This window comes from Sycon ciliatum, chromosome 1 (assembly GCF_964019385.1).
Source record: "Sycon ciliatum chromosome 1, ocSycCili1.1, whole genome shotgun sequence".
NCBI lineage: Eukaryota > Metazoa > Porifera > Calcarea > Leucosolenida > Sycettidae > Sycon > Sycon ciliatum.
In genome coordinates, this window is record NC_088643.1 from 94,222,803 (window position 1) to 94,240,214 (window position 17,412).

The 17,412-nt window shown below is 46.0% G+C and overlaps 1 protein-coding gene across 2 annotated transcripts in view; it reads left to right on the top strand.

The window, feature by feature from the left end:
• The window catches only part of LOC135806591 (zonadhesin-like), a 131,243-nt gene that overhangs the window by 45,802 nt on the left and 68,029 nt on the right, over window positions 1-17,412 (top strand). For both annotated transcript variants that reach the window (XM_065320792.1, XM_065320793.1), the window contains exons 45-71: window positions 722-768; window positions 1,142-1,217; window positions 1,878-1,918; window positions 2,282-2,351; window positions 3,394-3,476; window positions 4,309-4,452; window positions 4,634-4,691; window positions 4,953-5,056; window positions 5,386-5,473; window positions 6,004-6,062; window positions 7,125-7,194; window positions 7,410-7,474; window positions 7,870-7,939; window positions 8,507-8,547; window positions 8,755-8,857; window positions 9,198-9,235; window positions 9,670-9,724; window positions 9,926-9,984; window positions 11,400-11,478; window positions 13,463-13,497; window positions 14,004-14,058; window positions 14,394-14,437; window positions 14,679-14,763; window positions 15,023-15,066; window positions 15,753-15,798; window positions 15,975-16,021; window positions 16,801-16,882. In XM_065320792.1, coding sequence (XP_065176864.1) covers window positions 722-768; window positions 1,142-1,217; window positions 1,878-1,918; window positions 2,282-2,351; window positions 3,394-3,476; window positions 4,309-4,452; window positions 4,634-4,691; window positions 4,953-5,056; window positions 5,386-5,473; window positions 6,004-6,062; window positions 7,125-7,194; window positions 7,410-7,474; window positions 7,870-7,939; window positions 8,507-8,547; window positions 8,755-8,857; window positions 9,198-9,235; window positions 9,670-9,724; window positions 9,926-9,984; window positions 11,400-11,478; window positions 13,463-13,497; window positions 14,004-14,058; window positions 14,394-14,437; window positions 14,679-14,763; window positions 15,023-15,066; window positions 15,753-15,798; window positions 15,975-16,021; window positions 16,801-16,882 — 1,788 coding nt within the window. The remainder of the gene's footprint in view (window positions 1-721; window positions 769-1,141; window positions 1,218-1,877; window positions 1,919-2,281; window positions 2,352-3,393; window positions 3,477-4,308; window positions 4,453-4,633; window positions 4,692-4,952; window positions 5,057-5,385; window positions 5,474-6,003; window positions 6,063-7,124; window positions 7,195-7,409; window positions 7,475-7,869; window positions 7,940-8,506; window positions 8,548-8,754; window positions 8,858-9,197; window positions 9,236-9,669; window positions 9,725-9,925; window positions 9,985-11,399; window positions 11,479-13,462; window positions 13,498-14,003; window positions 14,059-14,393; window positions 14,438-14,678; window positions 14,764-15,022; window positions 15,067-15,752; window positions 15,799-15,974; window positions 16,022-16,800; window positions 16,883-17,412) is intronic.

The window sequence follows — 17,412 nt, forward strand, 5'->3', positions numbered from 1 at the left end:
GGCTTTTTACCTTTGTGAAAGGAAAGGGGAGTACTGTGACGCATATTTCAAAGTGAGTACGAGGAGAGTAGTCATATGCCATCGCAATGTGAGTACGAGGGGAGTAGTCATATGCCATCGCAATGTGAGTACGAGGGGAGTAGTCATATGCCATCGCAATGTGAGTACGAGGGGAGTAGTCATATGCCATCGCAATGTGAGTACGAGGGGAGTAGTCATATGCCATCGCAATGTGAGTACGAGGGGAGTAGTCATATGCCATCGCAATGTGAGTACGAGGGGAGTAGTCATATGCCATCGCAATGTGAGTACGAGGGGAGTAGTCATATGCCATCGCAATGTGAGTACGAGGGGAGTAGTCATATGCCATCGCAATGTGAGTACGAGGGGAGTAGTCATATGCCATCGCAATGTGAGTACGAGGGGAGTAGTCATATGCCATCGCAATGTGAGTACGAGGGGAGTAGTCATATGCCATCGCAATGTGAGTACGAGGGGAGTAGTCATATGCCATCGCAATGTGAGTCGTGCAGATAGTTTCAGGAAGCTTGCAGGAACTCAGATCATTATCGGAAATTTGAGCATTGCGCAGCGAAGTGAAATTTGCTTTTCGATCTGCCAAGTTCAGCCTCCTTGCCCAGCATCGTATTTGTATATCAGTGGACGTTCTCATATAATTGTGCTGTCCCCTGGATGTGTGGATGTGCGTTCCGCTGTGCAGAATGCTGCCCTGCGACTTGCCCGCCACGTCCAAACTGCTCCACAACTGTAGGTGTTCCCGTTGCTGATTACCCTTGTGTGGCTTGTCAGACTCTGTTGAGTTTATGATTCCTAGTCACAGTGTTTGTGTGTTTCGTGCGGCACTTGATTATATTTCTAGTTTACGATGGTTCTCAGTTTCTCAATAGACTAGGGTAGCCATTCTCCAAAGTGGTTGTCTTCATAGAATGTAAAATTTGTTGAACCACACAGTCAGTAGAGAGAGAGAGAGAAAGAAGCTCTGCCGTATAGCATTAGTGGTATTTAGTACTCTTCAAGCAGTGGAGCACCCTACTTGATGATATGAATTAGTTGGACCACGTACTTAGTACTGCACTTGTTGGCCTTTCCCCTTGGTGTGTCCTCTCCTCGTGTCGTATAGTGTCCAAGACAGCGGCTCCAGCTAGTGCGTGCTGCTACACAGAGAGGAAGAGACTGCTGTGATCAATACGAATGTGGTAAGTCACCTGCTGCTGCTGCTGCTGCTAATCTATGTATCTTAACATGCACAAAGCAGAGTCCAAAAAAGAAAGAAAGCAGACAGCAGATAATCGAAGAAAAGCACATGCACAGCCACGTGCGTACCAAATAGAAATCCAGCTTAAAGACCACAAGCAGGCGGGAGAAATAGCTGCAAAAGGCCGAGAAGCAGCATGATCAGTGGGTGACGTGGGTAACTAGGGAGCAGGTGGAGCACCGCCTGAAAAACAATGACTCCTGTAATACCTAGCCGCGGCCGCTCAGCTGGACATGTTGACACCCGGGGTGAACTGAGTGACGGTGGAGTGCAGCCCAAGGTCAATGAGGAGCAAGAGGAATTGCTGTCAGATGATGATGGCACTTTCTTTCCATGCCCCCCCCCCTGCTTCTCGCCTTGTCAATGTCTAGCTGAAGAGTTGACGGAGTACATAGAGGGACTTGGTTCCCCACCCCTCCCATCACCCGCTGGCCATTGCCACGATCCTGGTTGCTGCCTGTCCTGGAAACGTGATTTTTCACGGACTGATCAATACAAGTTGAATATCTCAATGTAACCCTCCCCCGGTCTTATCCGCAGCTCTGACACGATTTCAATTCTGACTTTTCTGGCACCCTGTATATGTTGTGTACTTTTGCAGTTGATGTTCCAGCCACCAACTGCCCAACGGCAACCTGTTGTGTAAGTGTGTGTGTGCAGTGTTGTGTAAGTGTGTGTGCAGTGTTGTGTTGACTACCTGTACATGACGTACATGTAGTTTGTATAACAATCCGCAAGCAGGGGCACACTGGCTGTGTGTGTGCTTGCCATTGTTGCTAGGTTTAGAAGTTGTAGTGAGATGTACTATTGATCCTCACTTGTCCCGTACTCTTTCTCTGGATCCCTCGCCAGCCGGTGGGAACTTGGTGAGAGACACACTTGACAGCAAGAAGAAGGATGGTGTGCGGCAAGGATAGCAGCAGCATCATGCCCTGAAGAAAAAAGAGTTCGTGCATAACAACATGTTGTGCTCTGCATTTCCCTTTGATGGTGTTCTCCAATCAGGATGCTGCTGATGTAGTAACTCTACCTGATTTGTACAACACTACAACATGTTGTAATGAGTATCGCTGTGGTAAGTACCATCAACGTATGTGTGCGTGCAGCTATCTATGTGTATGTCAGTATGTGTGTGTGTTGGGGGGGGGGGGGGTTGTGCAAGCATGGCATGGCTCCTTGAAAACCTGCACACGTTGAACACACACTGCTTCAAGACACAGAACTACTCCAGGCATAGAGTACAATTTAGTTGAGCCGTCAGGTGACCAGCACAAGATATCCGGGTGTTCGGGTCTGATTCTGGCGAGGGGCGCTGTGGTACGGCGCAGCATACAGGTGACGTGATACCCTATGCTGGCATAAGTCCTGCATTACAGCACAATACTAAGCCACAGTGCTTTCGCTGTTGCGTAGCAATGTATTCATCCAGCTGACCAGAACAATGTATTCATCTAGCTGACCAGAGCAATGTATTCATCCAGCTGACCAGAGCAATGTATTCATCCAGCTGACCAGAGCAATGTATTCATCCAGCTGACCAGAGCAATGTATTCATCCAGCTGACCAGAGCAATGTATTCATCCAGCTGACCAGAGCAATGTATTCATCCAGCTGACCAGAGCAATGTATTCATCCAGCTGACCAGAGCAATGTATTCATCCTGCTGACCAGAGCAATGTATTCATCCAGCTGACCAGAGCAATGTATTCATCCAGCTGACCAGAGCAATGTATTCATGCAGCTGACCAGAGCAATGTATTCATCCAGCTGACCAGAGCAATGTATTCATCCAGCTGACCAGAGCAATGTATTCATCCAGCTGAGCAGAGCAATGTATTCATCCAGCTGACCAGAGCAATGTATTCATCCAGCTGACCAGTGTGCATCGAGCACGGATAGTGTAGCTGCATGTAACTGTGTGTTGTCATAGCTTGGAAGCTTGGAGTCAGACCATGTAACTGTGTGTTGTCATAGCTTGGAAGCTTGGAGTCAGACCATGTAACTGTGTGTTGTCATAGCTTGGAAGCTTGGAGTCAGACCATGTAACTGTGTGTTGTCATAGCTTGGAAGCTTGGAGTCAGACCATGCGTTTCTGTTTCTGTTGATTTTCTTTACAGACTGTAATGCAAGCAAATGTTCCGCTATCCAAGAAGGGCTTTCAAAGCAGATCATCACTGATCCCAATCATGAATGCCAAGTTGTAAGTAGTTCAGGTGACCCATGGGTGTATCCTATATGTACGACGGCATTTGGGAGGGGTTGGGGCCACAGGGAAGATTTCTGGCGAATTTTCCAGAATAAGATTCTGCTTTTACTCTGGAAAATCATGGTATACGTGTATGTAGCTGCTGCTGCTGCTAGCCTTCCACTTTCCACTGGGCTTTTCAAATGCCACTCCGGTTTGAAGAGTGTTATCGCGATAGCCTTCCACTGGGCTTTTCAAATGCCACTCCGGTTTGAAGAGTGTTATCGCGATAGCCTTCCACTGGGCTTTTCAAATGCCACTCCGGTTTGAAGAGTGTTATCGCGATAGCCTTCCACTGGGCTTTTCGAATGCCACTTCGGTTTGAAGAGTGTTATCGCGATAGCCTTCCACTGGGCTTTTCAACTGCCACTCTGGTTTGAAGAGTGTTATCGCGATAGCCTTCCACTGGGCTATTCAAATGCCACTCCGGTTTGAAGAGTGTTATCGCGATAGCCTTCCACTGGGCTTTTCAAATGCCACTCCGGTTTGAAGAGTGTTATCGCATACTGCAAAGTTGAAACGGGTACGTCCTGATTGAATTAGGATTTTATTGCAAAATTCTTCCAGGCTGAGTTGGCTGGGTGGCGGATATTGTTTTAGATCTGCAGTGTGCTCTGCATTGTAGATTCTCAACGTATGCATGGGTGCTGCGGCATGTAATGTTCTAGTGTGTTGTGGTTGGTCTGTGTGTTGTACTGTGTTCGGGTTGATGTGCATGTAGCATATTGTAACTAACTTGTAATGTTCTATTGTGTTCTGCTTGATGTGCATGTGTGTCTCTGCCCAGGGATATTGTCTAAACTCATCGCGGGTCAGCAATGTGTCACCCGGATGTGATCACTGCTGTTCTGCTACTGAGTATACCTGTGTACCTGCTGCGTCACATCCTGACTGCTCTATCGGTGACAAGAACCTGCCATGCCCATGCCAGGTAACTTAGAACATGTGTAGCAAGCTATGCCCCCCCCCCCTGTGTCTGTGTCTGTGTGTATGTTGGTTGTGTCAGCCTAGTGCCAGTGCGTACCGTGCATTGTGACTACATGCATTATTGGTGTCTGTACAGTGGACTAATGCGTGTACGGGTTACTGTCATCTATTTGTGTTTTCTGTAGAATGAAGAACGTGTTGTTCAGTACACCAACTCTTCCTGCTGTCCAGACTATGTGTGTGGTGAGTACTACGTAGCCAGGCCTGTCTGTCTGTCTGTCTGTCTGTCTGCCTGTCTGACTGTGTGCCTGTCTGTCTGTCTGCCTGTCTGTCTGCGTGCCTGCATGTGTGCAAGTCCTCCTCACTATAAATAGCAGCATGTATACGTACAATACTGACTGCCATTCCCACTGCTATGGGATGGCCAACTTGAACTACATGTACACGTATGTATGTGTAAGTAGCCGTTGTGCGTTTGCGTTTGCTTGTTCTGTGTGTTGCTAGTTTGTGTTGGCTCAGCACAATGCGATCAGCTGAAGACCGAGTATATCACTGACCGTCCTGACCGTATCTTTACTGACAATCACAACTGCAGTGCTACTAGCGTGGTAAGTACAGGCAAGATGGCATGCCTACATCTCTAGCTTCAAGTACCAACCTTTACCATTGTAGGGTTTTGCTGGGTATAGACCTCATCCTATCCTTCCCCGGTCCATGTAAATCTTGGTTTGCAATATCGAGATGTCTCTCATGCTGATGTAGATTTGGGTGCAAACATTGCTACAAGGATAGTGATTGGTTTTCAAGCCTTGATTACCATGCCAGCACGTTCTCACAAAGAGCCACAACATTCAGATTAATTTTAGGCTCGTTCTACAATGTACATGTGTAATAGTATTGTTGACACGGACTGTGGTAATTGTTTGATTATTTTCAGGGTAGTGAGCTGGTCTCATCGGGCACAGAACCCGTACCAAGTGGGTCCTGCCGTAAAGAATGCTGCAGCATTGAGTCCTACCGTTGCAGTAAGTATTCATGACCGTGTCCACCAGTGTCTTCCCCGGCTTAGCGCACATAGTATAACACATAGCTTCCTCTCTCTCTCTCTCTCTCTCTCTCTCTCTCTCTCTCTCTCTCTCTCTCTCTCTCTCTCTCTCTCTCTCTCTCTCTCTCTCCCTCTCTCTCTCTCTCTCTCTCTCTCTCTCTCTCTCTCTCTCTCTCTCTCTCTCTCTCTCTCTCTCTCTCTCTCTTCTGTACTATGGCGGCATTGAACATTCTTCGGGCAGTGGAGCACCCTACTTGCTTTCATCTACTAGTATACACATAGATATAAGTTGTTGTTTAACTACGTTTTCCAAGTATGGCTATGCAGTGCCCGGCAGTACCTGTCCATGTCCATGTCCAGGTAACAGTGCATATCTATAGCAGTGCCAGTACAATGTGGACCCAATGTGCCAGCCCAGTGTTCCGGCCCAGTGTTCCGACCCAGTACTAATACCAGGTGCCTGCTGTATCAGTAACCTCAATGTACCGGTGTGCCTTTTCTCGTTTGTAGCGTGCAACGCAGAGCTATGCCCGCCACAAGTGGAGGAGCAAAACCAGTGTCTTCAAAACGTACGTACACAATGTTCTGGCTCTGATCCTGTGTGTGATAAGTTTGTGCTAAGGCGAGACCAAAAAAAAATAGAGATTCCCGGGCCCTCCCGCACCAAAATCGAGCCAAAGCCAATTTTTTTTTTTTTTTTTTTGAACAGTTCATACATGTACAGTACTGATCATGTGAGTAGATCTGTGACGTGGAGTCACACAAACCCGAGCTTGTACGACTCCCAGATGTACAGATCAGGGCCATCGTTGGCCGAATTATAGAAAATTGAACGGGTAAACCGCGTACCTATTTTCTGTAAAAAAACTGAATAAAAATTACCGGAAAATGCTGTAAAAAAAGTTCAACATGGCATGCACACATATATAGTCATGTACATACATGGGAAAAAATGAAAAAATAAAATTCGCCCGCCCGCACCAATTTCACATGGGTCCTGCCCGGGAATCTCGATTTTATTTTGGTCTCGCCTAAACAATTAATTATTTATATGAAGTTTCTGTGTGATGTGACGTTTCACTGCCTCCATTAGGCCATGGTAAAAAATAAATTTGATTCTCAGGTCATGAGCCTGTGAAAATCGGTGCGAGCGAGCAATTTGTTATTCTATTTCCCACAGTTTTTTTATTTCCAAAGATAGGGTCACACATATGTACATGGTCACGTGTTCATATATTCAGGCCAGGGAGTAGAAATATACCGGTATTTTACTACTCCCTGATTCATGCATTTCGCATTGACCGTTTTCATGCGCGCATGTGCATGCATAGAAATAAAATAAAATAAAAAAATAAAATAAAAATAAAATAAAAAAATCGTCGGTGCGCCGCCAAAAATCGGTGCGCGCGTACTTGAGAATCAAAGATAATTTTTACCATGGCCTTATGTGACTGTCTGAGAATTGCAGTCATGAATTGTTGTTGAATGCCATGTACATGTATACTCTATGGTACTGAATGGGGATGTATTTTGAGCATTGCTTTTACACGGATAAGAATATAATATTAAAAAGTGGTTTCCTGGCTAGTAACTAATTCTTTTTCAAATTTGCTGTCTGTGTCCTTGTTCAGGGCGGAATCTGGAGCATAAAACGCAATGCCTCTCATGTGTTTCCAGACTGCTGTCCAACGTATGAATGCGGTAAGTTGGGATCCGAACTGTGATCCCAGTTTATTCCCGTGACAAATGTCCTTCTCATCTAGGTTGTGGAGAGTGCCACGTTATTGTGTGTTCTATGTAGGACAGGGTTGGTCTTAACTGAGTACGGTTGAGCTTCTGGATGCTGCAGTTGCTGTGTTGTGTGTGGGTGCTCGCTCCAACAGTATGTTTTGTGTCTTTGTATCTTGTTGTTACAGCGTGTGGCTCTTGTGCGGACCACCAACAACAGAGTGCCGAGCTGATGCAGGAATGCATCAAAGTTGTGAGTTCTTAGTAGCATGAGTAGGATATTTGGTTCTCTTCATTGTTTCGCTGCAAGCCTTTTCTGGTGTGTTTGAAAAAACATGTATGTGTATATCACCTGCTTATTTGGGATGGCTTGTCCTGGAGACTACAAGTACATACCAATGCAGGTGCTTTTGATTTTTCATGGTGGTAATTCTGTGCTTGGTCACTGAGCATTATGGTTATGTTCAACTCCTCTCTCTCTCTCTCTCTCTCTCTCTCTCTCTCTCTCTCTCTCTCTCTCTCTCTCTCTCTCTCTCTCTCTCTCTCTCTCTCTCTCTCTCTCTCTCTCTCTCTCTCTCTCTCTCTCTCTCTCTCTCTTTCTCTCTCCCTGTGACAGACCTGATTGTATTCATTGTGGTGTTCTGCTAGGGTGGGATTGTGGTTGTTGGCGGATCACCATCAGGCGTACCACCAGATTGCTGTATCCGGTCAAAGTGTGGTAAGACCCAGACTGGACACTGTTGCATGCACTCTGTAGTCTGTACAACACACACTGTTGTATTCACTCTGCACAACATACACTGTTGTATTCACTCTGCACAACATACACTGTTGTATTCACTCTGCAGTCTGTACAACACACACACACTGTTGTATTCACTCTGTACAACACACACATACATGTATCATGCCTATGTATGCTCACTCTGGATGAATCCAGTTTACTCTTGACAAGTTGCACACCCGATCTTGAAGACAAAAATGCGTTACTTATCACGAGTGTATGACTAACTGTTGGTTGCTCTACGGGCCACCACTGATTTAGTGTGTGTGTGTGTGTGTTTGTATGTGTGTATGTGTATGTGTGTGTGTGTGTATGTGTATGTATGTGTGTGTGTGTTTGTGTGTGTGTGTGTGTGCGTGTGTTTGTGTGTGTGTGCTTGTGTGTGTGTGTGTGTGTGCGCGCGCGTGTGTGTGTGTGTGTGTGTGTGTGTGTGTGTGTGTGTGTGTGTGTGCGCGCGTGCGTGTGCGTGCATCCATATATACGCCTGTGTCCTTCCTACAGTGTGCCCATGTTCAACATGCCCGCAGCAAGCCTGCTCATATGTAAGTCTGTTGTTTTTGCAGTGCCATCGATCTGCAGATTGGCTTCTGGGTCCTGGAAACACTTGCTTTCTTATAGATTAAGCAGTGTGCACTGTGCTATGCTGTGTTGCATAACAACTTGCTTGGATTGCATGTACTGTTGATCATCTTGTCAATACTGCTACTGCTGCTTTCCTTTCTCGATGCGCTGTGCCGTACTCTCCACAGTGTCAAGAACCAGCCCATGAAACGGAGAACGGTCTGTGTACAAACAGCAGTGTCCTTCCCAACCCTCAGCTGGCCACGTGCTGTCCCGAAGTGGCCCCATGCGGTAAGCCCTACAGTTACTTTGTAGGTTGATCATGTGCACATACTGATGAGGTACTGATGTGCGGGTAATTGTTAGTGTTACTTTCTGGTTAAGCTGTCCTTGGGGCTTCATTGTGACAGAACAGCAGACTAGCTGTTAGGTTCCTAGACAGCATTGAACTCTGCAATATCTATTTTGATAGTTTGTAGTTACTAGTAGTAGTTGCCTGTTTTGGAGCCATCAGTTGCCTGATGATCGTAGTAAAACGTGAAACTCAGAGTTGAGACACAGCTTCCAATCTCTCTTGTGTTGTTACTAGTATCTGAATAATGCCTGTGTCCTTTCTTGTCCTTCTTTGTAGTGTCAAAGTGCACGGGTCCTGAGCCGTCCTCCTGTTCTGTAAGTTGTAGTGCCATCGCTGCTGCTGCTTTTTCTGTAGAAACACTGCAGCCTGATTTAGATAGTGTTAGCTCTTACACATGCACACATGCACACATACACACATGCACACATACACACAAAATGTATATACTATTGCTCTAGTAGACAATATTTGATTCTCGCTCTGATGGGAGGCACAAACCATTCAAGACTTTGCTACCACTAGTAGCCTGTCTTGCTCTCATTGTGTGTTGTTCATCTCTATACCAGGACAATTCTAACAGGACGAGGTGTTGGCATGTCATTGTGTGTGGACAAGGGCGGGCGAAGTGCGCCTTGATGCCACCCCTAACTTGAAGATCAGATGTCATTTTCCTGCCACAGTTCAGCATTGATTTTCTAGGCCTGATACATGGGTGTATGTATGCGTGTGTATATGTATGTACTTGCAGGGTAGCAAAACTGTTGCGATGGGCACAGAAGCTGAGGGGTGTTGTGACTATTGTGGTAAGTCTTCCGTCGTGAAAATTTAGTGATGCAAACATTGTGTGGTTTACTGTATATCAATAGCTACTGACATGGTATGCTGCCGCTCGCAGTCTTTATATGTGGATACGATAATTTCTCTCTCATGCCCCTCCTCTTTTCCTATGCATAGAGCTAATGTTGTATCATGACCTTGTATCTTTTTGGCATGTTCTGCTGTAGAATGCAGTGCAGACACTTGCTCCAACTGCCCTCCTGAACCAAGCGTTATCTCCGCTGTGGTAAGTTATCTCCGCTGTGGTAAGGCCATTCTACTCTGGTACTTAGTATACACTTGCTGGTGAAACTCTTGCCGAGTGACGACTGCTGTGGCTCTATGCCACTTGCAGCTGATATTTGAGCTCTAAAGGCTTGCTTTGTCCTTAGAATGAATTCTAATGAAAAGTAACTGCTATTTCCAAACGATCAGTAGTTGCTTGGTGCAACTGTACATTGTTCAGACAATACAGTAAAACTTGGTTTAAGCGACCACCCCACGGTGCAAGCAAAAGCGGTCGTTATTAAAGCCAGGTGGTCTTTAGAACCAGGTCCCACAGTGTCTGTGTAGAACTGTCGGTGCATGGGAAAACGGTCGTTAAGAGCAGGTGGTCGCTAAACCCAGAGGTCGCTTACACCAGGTTTTACTGTACAAGGAAGGGAATGGTGCATTGCAACTCCAAGTTTCGCATTTTCCCATCATAGGCAAATAGCCAGTGGGGGTTCGGAGGGTGCAGACGAGCCGCTTTTTCTACTGACAGTTTTGAAAAACCGGCAAAAACTCTTGTGTAGAACTCTTAGACATATCCATGTACATGTATATAGTATTATGTAAATGATATCCCCCCCCCACACACACACACACACACACACACACACACACACACACACACACATACATTGACAGCCTGGCTTCGTACCAGCATCAAACAACTGGTGGATTAGGGCAGTGGTGATATGAACATAAAGAGAGAGTGAGTGAGGCGATGGTTGCGAGCACAAAGCTGATTCATGCCATGCAGTATGTCAGATAAGACCGCAGCAGCAGCGGCAGCAACAGGAGTAGCAGCAGTAGCAGCAGCAGCACAATGTGAACTGCTTTTAAGTTGCATTACTACACTCACATACATGTACCAGGGAATTTTCTAGAACCGCCCCAACCGGTTTTCGACCGGTTGAAATTGTTGGCGACCGGTTGAAAAGTTACAAATCAGTTCCAACCGCCCGTACTTTTCTGTGGGTGAATGGAGCTGTGAATGGTCAAACGCTTTTTTCTGGACGGATACTTCCAGCGAAGCCGCGTGGGCCGGTACTAGGGTCACGAGTTTGTACGGTTTGTGTGTCGAGTGTCATATTTGGGTTGTATTTTGAAAAAAAATTCCGGGGGACCCCCCGACTCTTCATTGGACCGTAACCGGTTGGAAATTCGTCCTAGAATATACCCTGATGTACATGTTGGAGGTTGAGCACAGGCATGTTATGGTTCTCTATTATAGTCGCTCGCCCAGGTATGTGTCACTCATTGTAGTGGTAGCCTGACACATGTGAAATTTCCCACGCTGATTGACGTTCTAAACACAAATGTATAGGCGGTGGTAATGTGGATGTATGAGCTTTACTTCCAGTGGCTTACTCACCCTGTTTTTCTTCTGCTACCCAGTGTCAACCGATTACAAGCACTCTTGGTCAGTGTAACAGCACAGAGGATGAAGCGGAATGCTGCACTCGCTATCAAGTTGGTACGTATCTCACTACAGTTCTATGCACTTGTTCATGATTTTTGAAGAGGAGATCGTGGTAACTACAAGAACAGTGTGTACCGGCTGGAGGCATTCAATAATCAAGTGCTTTCAGTTGAAACAGATGCATTTGTGACTGCACATGTCCGAAGTGGAAGTGAACATAGTTCCCTGCAAGTACGTGTAGGTGTGGCAGACCTTCGTGTAAGAAAAATCCAGGAGAGTGAACAATCACTCTCGCTATCCTCTCAAGGAGAGTGGTGGGAGAGCAGTCCCCACCGCCCTCCCCCCCCCCCCCCCAAAAAAAGTCGCTCGCCTTTTCTATCTAATGTGAGCACAATACGGGGTTTTTCAACATCTTGCCATACCCCAATCGGATTCAATACCCAATAGCTGCCAAATTCGTTCTGGAAAATCGCCGTACGCACTATAAATGAAAGCTGTTCGGACCACAACTTTAGTTTCCCTTCATCAGAGACAATGACACACGCAATGGGAAATTGAGACAATTCGCTAAGATCCATGGTATTTTTTGTATTATTCATCGTAGAGCGCTCCTTTCTTCTGTAGCTGACGGCTAAAGACCTGTGCCTGGCGTCACACAGGTCTATGCATGCCCGGACTGTCACACAACAGAGGGAAATCCTCTATGTCAAAATACTAATAAATTATGATTGCCGCCCAAGTGCGGAAGTGAAAATTTGCAACGGTACGTAAAATACCTTACAAGTGCCGTCACTCCACTATTGGACCTCGGATAGACTTCCGATTTGTTGGAGCCGACAGCTGAGACCTTTCTAATGCGAATAGACCTTTCGATTACTCGATTCCGTTCAGGGAAAGCCGGGTTACGAAACGAGAGAGCTTGGAAGCTCAGGGCCCTACGCTATGCTTTTTTACCTTGATGACCTAGACAAAAAAAAGCATAGGGATGTTATAAATTCTTTAAAAAATTCCTTTTTTTAAAGACATAACCTGGGATTCGAACCCGCACTATCGCGTCCTGCATGCATCCCCCGATACACTTCGCATACATACTAATTCTTCCAAGTTGCTTCACATTATGATCTTGCATTTGAAAGCCCTATTTGAATATGCATTGTGGCCAGCCGTCTTTGATGGTACGGTACGGTAGGGATAGGTACGGGACAGGTACGATCGAGGGTAATACGACACCGTCTCCCGTACCGTACCATCAAACACAGCTGGCCACATACAGCTGCCCGCAATATTCAAATAGGGCTTTCAAACGCAAGATCATAACGTGAAGCAACTTGGAAGAATGGGTATGAATGCGAAGTGTATGGGGGAATGCATGTAGGGCGATAGTGCGGGTTCGAATCCCAGGATATGCCTGAAAAAAAAATAGGAGAATTGAAAAATTTATAACATCCCTATGATTTTTTTGCCGTCAGATACGGGATAGCGCCAGGCGTGACACAAACAAACAAACAAACACACAAACAAACACACAAATACCAAATTAAAGCTGTGCGGACCCTGGCTAGCGCCAGACGTTACTGAAGTAACGTCTTCTGCATAGCTACGGGAATAATTTTGAACTTCATAGTGATGCGGATGCGCTCGAAATTCTCAAGGCGCGCGACGAAAAGTGCGCCCTAAAAGAAAATAAGGAGAGCGAAGGCGCACGAGAGCGATCGCTCTCCTTTTACCAGATGGTCTGGTGTGGGGGGTTCAGAGGAGAACAGACAGCGTGTACTGCACAATGCCAAGAGAGAGAAAGTTTGCAAATCTCTCTGATTGTGTACGTATATCAAGAGAAGAGGTCCGGTGTCTCATTGTGTATATATTTTCTGTGCGTCTGTGTGCGCGCACGTGCGTGTATATGTGTGTGTGTGTGTGTGTGTGTTTGTGTGTGTATGTGTGTGTGTGTGTGTGTTTGTGTGTGTGTGTGTGTGTGTGTGTGTGTGTGTGTGTGTGTGTGTGTGTGTGTGTGTGTGTGAGTGTGTGTTCCCCGGTATAGGTAGCCCTGACTGTCCTCAGCTGGCTTGTACTTCGGTTAGTCGCGACTCGTTCAGAAAAGGATTCCCGTCTTTTGTCCCAGTGCACTCTACTGTTCTATTGATTGAGGTGTTATCACTTACCGAATGCAGTCAGCATGACGGGAACTATCGCGTTTTACTAATACTATGTCCTTATAAGTAATGCTCTTGCGTACCATATTCTACACAGAGAAGCATGGACAACTACGTATTGTATATATATTTTGGATTTCCCCGAGATTTAGTAGCAGTTTTGCCGAAACGTTGTAACAATTGATTGAAAAACGAGTTCGAGTTTGCAGAGTGAATGGGAAGAGAGCGGGTCTGCTCTGAAACCTTGTTTTCCTTCCCAGGGATTGTTCAGCTAAATGTCCAATGTGCTTGAGGCTGTGTCTGAGGCTGTGTATGAGTGTGTTTGAGGCTGTGTATGAGTGTGTTTGAGGCTGTGTATGAGTGTGTTTTGTGCAGTGCCTGTATTTACTGGTGGGCTTTCCTCTTCATTTATCTCTTTATCAATCTCAGAATCAAGTGATTTCCGACGCTGATTTCTTCACTGACAAGTGCTGCCCCAACTGCAGTAAGTGATCAGGGGTTACACTGTTCAACAAGTGATGAGTGTGTGACCTGCATTAAGCAGTTGTTTTCACAATTGTGTCCTTCTATATACCGTGCGTGTCTGTATGGGCATATGTCTGTGCGTCTCTCTCATGTATTCATGTACCCATTAAGTATTCATCTGTTCATATATTTTCTGTGTATATGTGTGTGTGTGTGTGTGTGTGTGTGTGTGTGTGTGTGTGTGTGTGTGTGTGTGTGTGCATGTGTGTGTGTGTGTGTGTGTGTGTGTGTGTGTGTGTGTGTGTGTGTGTGTGTGTGTGTGTGTGTGTGTGTGTGTGTGTGTGTGTTGAACAGCATGTGACTGCCTCTCTTGCCCAGCACCACCAACATGTAGTGAGGTAAGACCCATTCATCATCGTCCGAAATCACGCTGCATAACTAACTTGGTATGGCCCCAATCCACCCTGGCATTCGGCTTACTTGTGCTTTGCGTCATTAGGAGTTTCTGTATGAACCAGCATTGTGCATTTACCTGCTCTCTCTCTCTCTCTCTCTCTCTCTCTCTTCTCTCTCTCTCTTCTCTCTCTCTCTCTCTCTCTCTCTCTCTCTCTCTTTCTTCTCTCTTCTCTCTGCATACAGTGTGAGACGGCTGTACTGATAGAAAATGGCTACTGCAGCGACACATCTGCATCACAAGATAAATGCTGTCCAGTTTTCCAGTGCCGTAAGTCACATTGGGTTTATTCATGGTGTAGTTTTCATTGTTGTCCAGAGCACATTCAGTGTAAGTGCTGCTCATAAGGAAACACCATTTTTCACCGATAACCTCTTTGCTCAGTATCATCTGTGCTCAGGATCACCTCACCCTTTGATATGACTGTATTGCTGACAACAATATTAACCCTGCACACAGAGATAGAAACTGGCACCTCCCTCTTTCCGAGTCCATACCTCGCTCTTTCTTCTTTTTCGTTCTCGCACAGGTACCACGTGTGCAAATGCATCTGCACAGCCACTGGCTTGTCCCGTGAGTATTTTCTGGTGCTAAAATGCAATTAGCTGCTTCTTGTGTCATTCTTACATCAGCCCCGAGGAGGACCGGTTCTTTGGAGACAAGAGACAGACAGACAGACAGACAGACAGACAGACAGACAGACAGAGACGAAGACAAAGACAGACAGAGACGAAGACAAAGACAGACAGAGACAGACAGGTACAGGCAGAGCAAGAGACAGCCAGAGACGGACAGAGACAGAGACAGACAGGTACAGGCAGAGCAAGAGACAGCCAGAGACAGCCAGAGACAGACAGAGACAGACAGAGACAGACAGACAGACAGACAGACAGACAGACAGACAAAGAGACAGAGAGAGCTGGTACTTGTAATGTATTTGTAAGTGCTACCAGTAGTCCTGTTTTACACTGCCCATGAGCCCAAAGAACCCCCACTGGCCCATCATGTGCACAAGGGACGGTGCTTGGCACTATGTGGCTATGAGAACAATAGCATGCTTGTTTTTGGCCTATTTGACTGTGCCATCCCCTATGCTGGGCGTCAGATTTCTTTGCCCGTTATTGTAAGTAGTATGGGAGTCTTGTGTGGTTGATGTGTGTATGGTTGATGCGTATACATGTATGTGTGTACGTGTGTGTGTGTGTGTGTGTGTGTGTGTGTGTGTGTGTGAGTGTGTGTGTGTGTGTGTGTGTGTTTAGGCACATCAATCTCTGGAGCGGCAAGAGGACTGTTGCTATGATTGTGGTGAGTGTAGCCTATCAGTACTTTGCTTCAGATGGTGAAATATCTATCTACAGCTAGTACTGTACACGAATTGTCATTTGATGTCAGCTTTGTTCCGGTAGTCCCTTTGAAGACTTCCCCTGCCTTATACAAAATGTGTTGTGATTGTCTCTGTCTGCACCTGTTCTTCTTGCTAGCATGCAACTGCTCAACTTGCGTTATCCCCAAGCCTCAGTTTCCACTGGTAAGAATATCTTGCTTTTCTAAAAGTTTTCTGTTCTTCCATTTCTATGTGTGTGTTCGTGCGTGTGTGTGTGTGTGTGTGTGTGTGTGTGTGTGTGTGTGTGTCTGTGTCCATATGGTGCAGTGGTATGTGCAGCGATTTCCAATCGATAGGTTGCGGGTTCGATTCCCGACGATTATGGTCACACACGTCTTTCTTCTCTTTCTAAGACTCTTCCTGACTTTTCTTTCATTCTCCTGGGTGGTTACCAACAGCCAGTGCATGCCGGAGTATGTGGTGTGATGTGTGTGCGGGAAAAAAAAAAAAAGAAAAAAGACCAAAAATAGGGATTCACTGGCCAGAAAAAGTCACTTCAAATAGCTGTATGGTGTAGACCAGGCTGAATAGTGACGGTCAATTCTTCAGCCTTGCAAGCTGTTGAATGGTGCAATCCCAGCACAAGTTGCTATGGCATCTGCCGTAGCATTGCTATCATCGCCTCCGGCGATGGGCGTCAAAGGTCAAGGTCAAAGGTGTGTGTGTGTCTGTGTGTGTCTGTGCAAGGCTTCATAATACTTGACTATTTGCTGCATGCACAGTGTTATTGTCTCTCCTCTTGTGTAATGTTCTGTGTGTGTACGTGTGTGTGTGTGTGTGCGCGTGTGTGTGTGCGTGCGTGCGTGTGTGTGTGTGTTAAAGAAACTTCAAGCAAGGTTTCATAATACTTGACTATTTGCTGCATGCGCAATGGTTTATTGTCTCTCCTTTTGTGTAATGTTCTGTGTGTGCGTGCGTATTAGTGTCAAGAAGTTGTGCTCACACAACTGGGGTTTTGCAGTGATTCATCAAGTGCTGGCGGTTGTTGTGATCAATATGAGCAACGTGAGTATGGTATACCTTGTCCATGTCTTTCTCCGTGATTACGCACAATCAGAGAGCTTTCTTTTACTCTCTGCTCAGATAGCTATGAAGTACTCTTCACCACTCACTATGTAGGTTGTGATGTATGACATTACAAAATGGTCCTGCATATTGTTAAAGGCCCCTCTCCAGAGACACGTGAGGTCAAGGGCTGCTGAGGTTTCAGAATGACTTTAGTGCTGCTGATACAGCTCATTTCTCTTGTATTTGATGAACTGATCAATCCCAAATGCCCATGACCTGCAGCATAAGAATACCTACTGGCCAAAAATTGATCATTCCGGATGCATGCTGCACCCGTATGATACATAATTGTTTTGTGACAAGGCAATATTGGAAAATGAAAGAAATTGGTTATTTTTTTCTGGCTAGAACCCTGCACAGCATCATAAGTCATGCATTCAGCCGACTGTATAGCAAAACATCGAAGGCGAACCCTATTGGCTGTGCTACACAAGGCAATCGGTAACCCTCCTGTTCTGAAGACAGTA